Source organism: Plectropomus leopardus, chromosome 22 (assembly GCF_008729295.1).
Source record: "Plectropomus leopardus isolate mb chromosome 22, YSFRI_Pleo_2.0, whole genome shotgun sequence".
NCBI lineage: Eukaryota > Metazoa > Chordata > Actinopteri > Perciformes > Serranidae > Plectropomus > Plectropomus leopardus.
In genome coordinates this window covers 21,174,624-21,183,078 of record NC_056484.1, presented here as the reverse complement: position 1 = coordinate 21,183,078, position 8,455 = coordinate 21,174,624, and the positions used below count along the sequence as shown (strand labels likewise).

Sequence of the window (8,455 nt, the reverse complement as noted above, 5' to 3'; positions counted from 1 at the left end):
ATGAAATATCTATTATATATATTATTATAAAAATAAAAATAAAATCTAATTTCCTATGTCTGAGCATTTTTAAGACTTTTCAAAGTCTTAAAAATGCTCAGACATGATTTATTTAAGACATTATAGTACTAATTAAGGCCTTATTTTTAGATGAATTAATTCAATGCCTTTCAAGACTTTTTAAGGATCAGCGGGAACCTTGAACAATGAGGGCTAACTGCTTCATATGAATCTTTTGAACTCTTAGAAAGCAATCAGGTGAGGAAATTAAGAGCTCTGACCTCCAGCAGCAGCCAGCACTATCCTGGGGCCTTTGTAGTGAGTAGTGATGTACTCCACCAGGTCTCCTCTGTTGATCGTCCTGCAATCAAACACAAGCGCCTTACAGCAGGACAGAAACGTGTCCACGTCTACAGCGAGTCTGATCAAAGCAGAGCCGTGTGAGAGCGGTCCGTATGAAGTGCGTGTTTGCTCTTACTTGATGTTTTCTGTGGGGCCCAGGATGGTCCTGCCCAGAGCTGTGGACTGGTACGCAGTAGCGTGCAGGTAATCAAAGACCACTTCCTGCAGATTGGTCTCTACTTCCTGCATCTCTCTGAGGATCACCCCTCGCTCCCTCTCGATCTCTGCCTCGCCCAGTGTGCTGTTCTGGATGATGTCAGCCAGGATTTCCACAGCTTGGGACAAAAGAAAACAGCAAAGTTTGATTTGGAAAAATGGAACTATGACCTTGTTTTTCATTATTATTATTATTATTCAAACAGATGAGTTTGTGTTAATTGCATTAAATGTTTTGTTTTGTGATATAATTTACTTTTTGGTTTACCAACTTCAATCAACCTCAGTCTGTGATTTCCTACATTTTCCAGAAAGCCTTAAAACATCTCCACTCTGTAACGTGCAGCTGCTCTGTACCTCGTGGAAGATCTTTCGAGAAAGCTTTGGCGTAGTACACAGTTTGCTCTCGGGACGTGTAGGCGTTCAGGTGAGCCCCCATGTTCTCAATCTCCAACTCCAGATCCAGCTGGGAGCGCTTCCTGGTGCCCTGTAATACAAACACACACACACACAGATGTGAACCCACATTGGGATATGTTTGTATTACTGAAGACAAGACACGTACCATATCATTTCTCTTTCTGAGCCATGAAAATTCCATGTATGTGACTACTTCTACATATGTCACCCTGTAACATTCTACTTTGCTAACATGCCTTTTCAAAATGTTTAAGTAAACACCAGAGACAAACTCGTAGGCCCAGTTAGCAGAAGTTAAAACTTTGCTGCGCTGTCACCATCTCACCTTAAACGCCATATGTTCCAGGAAATGTGCTGTGCCATTATTTCTCTCGTTCTCGTAGCGACTGCCAGCGTCTATCCAGAGGCCCACCTGGAGGAAGTCATAACGATCCATAACTTCATTTCATATCCACACACTCTGCTGCTACTGTGCAACAGCTTCAGACAGACACCTGAGGCGACTGACTCTTCACCATGCTTTGGGATAAACCTTGAAATGTATGAACGGGATTTGGAGGGGATCTTACTGACACACGCCTGATGTCAGTACAGCTCACATCACCTGTCTCATGACACACACACCCACCTCTGTAAATACACTCGTAGCCCTGAGGTTGTCCATGCGGACATATTTTTTTTAAGTTTGTTTTGGTGCACACAAAACAAAACAGCTGAATTCAACTGAGCTCTTTGCTATTTTAATTGGTTAAATGATTTTATATTGAAGATACCTGCAGCTATACAGGTTACTGATTAAAAAATCATCATCAACCGGAAATCCAATAATTTCCAACAACCTCTAGAAGGTGCCTACAATATTATCCTTTAATGCACTGCAGTGTTTCTGTTTGGAAAGGTTTGGTTTCATGTCAGCTCTGTGCATTTGTTTCCATGAGAAGCACAGAAATGAATATGAGTGCTTTAGGGACTGTTCTGTACTGAAAGGAGGAGACACTTGAAATATTTAAGTGCTGAGGAGGGAGTTATGTTTTTGAGTCCGCTTAGGAGAGGGACATTACACTTTAAAAAGTAATATTTTGAATTTATTTTAAATATCCTCAAAATCCCAGAGCCTGTAAGTGGGTTATGAAAGGCATGGTGTCTTTACAAATCTCCAAAATCACCCCATTTATTGTTGCTAGAATCTGTGAAATATGGCTATTTATGGTGGAGGGAGGATTTGTAGCTCCAGGGAGGATCATGATGATAAAATAAACTTAAGTCACACCACAGCCAAGCCCCTACTTGATAAATAAAGTACAGTCCCTTACTCTAGTCCAGTCTTTATTGCCTTACTGCCAACACTGCTATCACCAATATTCAGCCAAAGCTATCTGTCTACTTTGTGACTGTGAAGTGGGATCAGTTCTCTTTCAGCCCGACTTTAACTCATAGGTAGACAGACATATACAGGGAGTGCTTACAGATCCTGTTATTAATCATTTACAAGTTCAAAGTTGCTAGTAGTTTTGGCCAGGACTGTGTAAAATTGTAGGGACATTTTTTATGTGTTTTTTTTAATCCTTGGGTTGATTAGGCCTGATTTTGAAAAGTGCATTTTGCTTGTAGTGTGTAGCAGTATGAGTGCAAGTATTTGACACTGCACAAAAAAATAATAATGTATAAAAATCAATGTTGCTTCTAATCACTGACATAACCCAGGCTGCAATAATCAAAAAAATGATAAACTGGTACAAAATAATACACTTGGCATGTAGTGTTTAGAAATTAATTCTTTTTTTTTGTTTGTTTTTTCTATATATTTTTTTTTTATCTAAAAACATGGTGGCATCATGACAAAAACCTGACATTTAAAGGGTAAAAATTCTGAAAATTTCTGCATATTGGTATTTATGATATGGACAGATGTTGGTTTAAAAACTGAACTCAGTTAACATAGTAAATAATATTAATGTATCATAGAGCTTTAAATTTCTTCATGATAGTTTGGGCTGGAAAGGGTCATTACTTTTCTATGAAAATGACACAAACAATGACAACAGCCACAAGATTGCATCTGATTCTTTTCCTATATTTGACATTTTCTGGATTATCATGGTAAATAAAGTAACTGGACCTAACAGACTGCAAGTATCTGTATGTGTGTGTGTGTGTGTGTAGTTGGGTAATATTGAACCTACTGTGCAGGTGGTAAGGCCAGCGTCCTCAGAGGCCACCCGGAGTCCGTTCTCTAAAGTGGTCACCTTGGTCTCGGGGACGTTGAGGGCCACCTGCTGAGCAGCCTGGGTGGACAGCAGTCTGTGCGCTCCGGCTGGGAGCTGCAGGTGGAGGGAGGACACACAGGGATTAAGAGCTGCTCATGATGACACTGCAAAATGAGGACGGTGACGTCAGCTGTTTCCAGCCGCCACTAAGCGACAAAACTCAGTCATTTTACTTTACCGCGCAGACAAAACTTCACATACTACTTTTAAAAATTCATCCTGGAGCCCTCGACACACACTGTCGCAGCTGCTGGCTAACCTTAACTAGCAAACACTTAGCCTGACAGGCCACGCTGAGGGGTTTTCCTCCGTCAGACGATATTCTCATAACTGTGGAGGACGTGCTGTGTCACAAACATTACTGTAAACACATTCTCCTTACCCTGCTTAAAGAATTTGTCTTCAGTAAGTGTCTTTGAAGGAGGTATCTCCCGGCAGACGTGAGGCGCTGTAGGGACGCAGCCATGTTGTTTATCTGTCACAATACGTAAGTGCCGTTTTCACTGACGCAAGCACGCGTAACATCCGCCGGGGATGACAAGGTGAATTTATTTAGAGAATAAAAGAGAACACTTCAAATCAGACCTACTTGTGTCATAAAAAGATATTATAATGGTGGGTGAAAGGGTAAATTTACATTTAACTGATGGATAAGTGGATAGATGGAAATTGAAAATTAAACAAAAATGTTATTCAGTGCACTTTGCTCATTATACTGTCTTTTCTTAGGGACCGTTCTTTATTTATCAGAAGATGGGGGTGACTGGGGTCTTAATTTATTATTTTTTTTTAATCTTGACCATCTCAGAAGCTACAAATATGTTTGCCTTCATCCTCCCTGTCCTGAGTTACTGGGGTGGATGCATGGCCTTCTCTGAGAAGGGATAACATGCAGCAAAGACTGAAATCGAACCTGTGGCTGCTGCAGTGAGGATGAAGCCTCTGTACATGGGGCGCCTGCTCTGAGCTACTGAGCTACAGAAAAACTCCATTTTATTTATTTTTTAATTATTATTTTTTTAGTATATTAATACCAAATGTACGAACTGGAGCCAATGCAACAAACAAACAACACGAGAATAAGACTTACTGCCAAATCAAACAGCAACAATAATTTCCATTTTCACAGTCCCTGGCAATGATTAACAATGTGATTTGGGCAGTTTTAGAGGAAAAATGGCTGTCAAACTTGCCCGCTGGTTTGGTGTTCACATGGTATTTGAGATCTGAAGGAAAATCTCTGCACACCTGAATGTGTGACAGGTGCGTCTGAGAAGGGAGCAATCCCTTTAGATTCATGCACACTGTCCCGCATAACATACAGCAAGTTCCCTGCAACTTTTTTTTTTTATAGTCATGTGAAAATTTACATGAACAAATAGATAAACACATACATACACAACAATAACTCCCTGAGGTTTCATAATGTAAAAGTTCCTCCCATACTGATAATTTCTTTACGCTTTTTAATTAATTTGATCAATAATAATTAAAATAAATCACTGATACAGATTATCGGCAAATATCAGCTGAAATAATTGGCCAGGCTGATAATCTGTCGACCCCTTATTTAAAATATATTTAACTTTGATATTTTTGTTTGTGGTTATCATACACAGTATTATACGAAAACGTGACAACTTCAAAGTATTTTCTATTTTTTTCTCTACGTTTATTTTGAAGGGGTGTGACAGTTGGACGGCGGAAGTGTGGCGTTAGCTTAGCGCGAATTTTCTTCAGTTTTCTTCAGGAGTCTCAAGTTTGACTGTAGACTGACAGCCTCCTTATATCAGTTCACAGTGAGTAGAAGAGCCAAGCAAAGCTAAACTATTATTGTATGCAGAGCAGAGAGTGAGCGGCCGGGTCGGATATCTGAAGGTATTTCTGTTTTAACCCAGAGTTGATTATTAAAACCTGCCGGTGTCTTATGAAGTTGTGTAGTATCGCTAGCTGCTAACGTTAGCTATTACAGCTAATTCGAAGCCTCAACTTTAGCTGATGCATTAGAGCAACAGTCAATAGCCATTATCTTTGCTGTGGCTTTCAGGCAAGAAATGGCGCATGGCGGAGAGCTAATGGACGGCGATCTGGAGGATGGTGAGATCTCTGGGTCCGACTCGGATACTGAGATGGGAACCACAGCCGCTGCAGCTCCAGCTCGACCCCAGGTTCCTCCAACCTTTAGCGGCCAGTCCTTCCAGAGCAGAGCCGCTGCCCAGCACTCAGCCGCCGCCTACCGCAGCACCGGCAGGACGGCGGAGTCCAGCGACAGTGACCCGGATTCTTCGGACGAGGAGGCGGCTGTTTGGCGCCGTAAGCGTCAGAAAGTCTCCAACCTTCCCCATCCGCCTGCCTGTACCGCCCGGGCAGAGCAGACCCGCATGCCCGTCCCAGGCGCACCGGGAGGCCGCAAGGTGAACAACATCTGGGGCTCTGTGGTCCAGGAGCAGTGCCAGGATGCTGTAGCTGCAGAGCTAGGAATATTTGGCATGGAAGGTGAAGTCAGCATGTCCAGCAGAAATGTGGAGACTTATAACTTTGTCCTGGCTCGTAAGATAATGGACAAGGAGAGGGAGATGGAGAAACAGGCCAATCAGGGAGAGGTGAGCATGCTGGATGCTCAGCTGGAGGAGTACATGAAGGAGAGGGGAGGCGCTGATGCAAAGAGGAAGAGGTCAGCTAAAGAGAGACTGGGCCCCAGGGCTGAGATGGACATCAAGGGTCGGTATGAGATCACAGAGGACGATCCAGAGGATAAGGTGACGGATGAGATTGCGCACAGGCTGCAGGAGCCTAAAAAAGACCTGATAGAGCGCGTTGTTAAAATCATAGGGACGAAAAAAGCTATAGAGCTGCTTGGAGAGACCGCCACGCTGGAGGAGGGCGGCGGTGTCTACACCATGGACGGCAGCAGGCGACGGACGCCCGGTGGGGTGTACCTCAACCTGCTGAAGAACACGCCGAGCATCAGCAAGAACCAGATCAGGAAGATATTCTTTGAGGAACAGCAGAAAGAGAGCAAGAACAAGAAGGCCGCCCAGAAGAGGAGGAGGCACTTGGTGGCTAAGAAGATGAAGCAGGCCATCGGGACGCTGAACCTGCAGGAGCACGACGACGTCTCCAGGGAGACTTTTGCCAGTGATACCAATGAGGCCTTGGAGTCGTTAGAGGAGGCTGCGGAGGAGGAAGAGGAGGGTCAGGAGGAAGCTGCTGTGGGCACTGAGGAGACGCCGGTGGTCTACAACGCTGTGGACCTGGAGGTCTTCTGAGGGCTGTCTGAACTTTAAGAGGACATTTAGAATTCAAATTAACACTGAGAGCGCTGTACACGGAAAAATCAACTATTTGATTAAAATAGTGTCTGTGCTGCATTAAGATTTTAAGTTAACTGAATTTGATTTGACAAGAAATGAAACCCTTTGAAGTTTGAGTGTATTGGCTTGATGTCTTTCAAAAGCATTGGAAGAAGGCAGTGAGAAATTACCTGAAAATTAGCAAGAAGTTAGTAAAAAGTGCATAAAATTACTTGAAAATTAGAAAAAAAGGATTTTTGGGCTTATTATGCCTTTATTGCATAGGACAGGTGAAGAGAGAGGGGTAGGTTTTATTATCATCGTAACATACATTTCCCCTAGCTTTTTTTTGTTTTTTTCCCTTGAAATTTTCCCCTAGCTTTTTAAAAATAGTTTTCCAAATCTAAGGTATTGTAATTTGTGAAACATTTCACACCACATTGCTCATTGCCTCTTTTCTCAATGTTTTTAAATTAATTAATCCAATTTGCTCAAAGTTCAAAGGTTTAAATACCTGTGAAAGGTGTCTTGGAGCAGCACAAGAAAAGCGATGTTGGTTTTTTTAGGTTTGAAAGAGTTAAAGCAGCCCGGACACTAATATTTCTAAGTGAAAACAAATAGTTTATTTTTACAGTGTGCAAGTATTGTCTACTGAGTACAGAATCTCACCCGGGTGTCCTTTTTTTTGTTTTACCTTAGCAATAAAAAGAGTTTATGTTAACAGAAATGTTTTATTTGTTTGGTACAGCATGGATTTCTTAATTTCAGCACATGTAAAAAAAAAAAAAAAAAAAAAAAAAAAAAAAAGTGAGTCGTTCTGCAAGTTAGTGTGGTTGTACAAATGTTTGCCTTTAAATCAAATTCTTAATCATGAATCGCTCTCGTTGATTTTCAAACATAGTAACTTTCTTTGTTATTGTTTCCATCAGGTTATAATGAGGTCTTGATATATTAAATTAATTTGTGTGACTGCGCAATACAAATAAAGGTGACTTGGATAAAATGACTTCAAAAAGTAATTAGAATGCTCACTGTTTGTTTTTCTTCTCAATACTAATCGCAATTAAAATAATATTTAAAGCTAACAATTAGCATTGTGATACAGATTCAAACCCGAATATCTAAGCAGTGCTCCCCATGGTCATGGAAAACCTGGAAAAGTCATAGAATTTCACAGTCACATCTTCCACAAATTTAGAAAGTTTTGGAAAATTTAATTTAATAATGATGTTGTTAAAGCAATATTACGCAGATAAGCGTCCACGAAATGTAACAAAACGGCAAAATTCATTTCTATAGCTGTTGGTGTACCAGTGCCCTGCTATGCATCAGCGAGACATTTTGTTTACCATTGCACATTTCTTTCTTTACCCCCTGCACTCCATCTCTTCCTCCATGAATGCCAGCAGACTGAATATATATTTAAACTGAATTTGAATCTTTGAAAAGTGCCATGCAAGTAAGAAAAGAAAAAAAATGGAATATGTACTTGAAAAGTTATGAAAATGTTTTGAAGTTTTATCTATGAAAGTGAGTGGGAGTCTTTTCAGCAGATCAGGACAGTTAGGCTGATTATCATAGTGAATCTATTTTTCTGTACATAATAGAGCTTCAAAAGCAGAAAAACTTCAAGAAAGATCCATAAGTTTGGACAGCTAATGTAGTGCAGAATTTTGTCCACTAGATGGCAGACACACACTTACAAAGACTAAACGCCTTATGTTTCTATGAAATGATCTCGTCATAGATTTTATATTCAGTATATGGATCTCAAACAGGAAAATAAGGTTAAAAATAGTTGGATAATACATGCAAAAAGGAGAAGAAGAAGAAGATGCATAACATGACACCAGCAGTTCCCAACCTTGTTCCCTCAAAGACCCCTTTTCTATTATTGAGTAAACTGACGACACCCAT

The 8,455-nt window shown here is 41.0% G+C and overlaps 2 protein-coding genes across 3 annotated transcripts; one reads left to right on the top strand and one right to left on the bottom strand.

Annotated features, from left to right (window-relative positions):
* Positions 1-267: 267 nt before the first annotated feature.
* LOC121961713 (mitochondrial-processing peptidase subunit beta-like) lies at positions 268-3,720 on the bottom strand. The gene is made up of 6 exons (XM_042511774.1): positions 3,628-3,720; positions 3,162-3,299; positions 1,304-1,390; positions 916-1,045; positions 479-677; positions 268-361 (listed from the first exon to the last, which is right to left on the bottom strand). Exons 1-6 carry the CDS (start codon positions 3,709-3,711, stop codon positions 268-270), a joined length of 732 nt encoding a protein of 243 aa, XP_042367708.1. The 5' UTR covers positions 3,712-3,720.
* Positions 3,721-4,975: 1,255 nt separating this feature from the next.
* phax (phosphorylated adaptor for RNA export) lies at positions 4,976-6,940 on the top strand. Of its 2 annotated transcripts, none has more exons than XM_042511457.1 (2): positions 4,976-5,123; positions 5,293-6,940. In XM_042511457.1, exon 2 carries the CDS (start codon positions 5,300-5,302, stop codon positions 6,512-6,514), a length of 1,215 nt encoding a protein of 404 aa, XP_042367391.1. In that variant the 5' UTR covers positions 4,976-5,123; positions 5,293-5,299; the 3' UTR covers positions 6,515-6,940. The 2 variants fall into 2 exon arrangements, with proteins under 2 accessions (XP_042367391.1, XP_042367392.1); XM_042511458.1 differs by having other exon boundaries at positions 4,981-5,044.
* Positions 6,941-8,455: the final 1,515 nt, after the last annotated feature.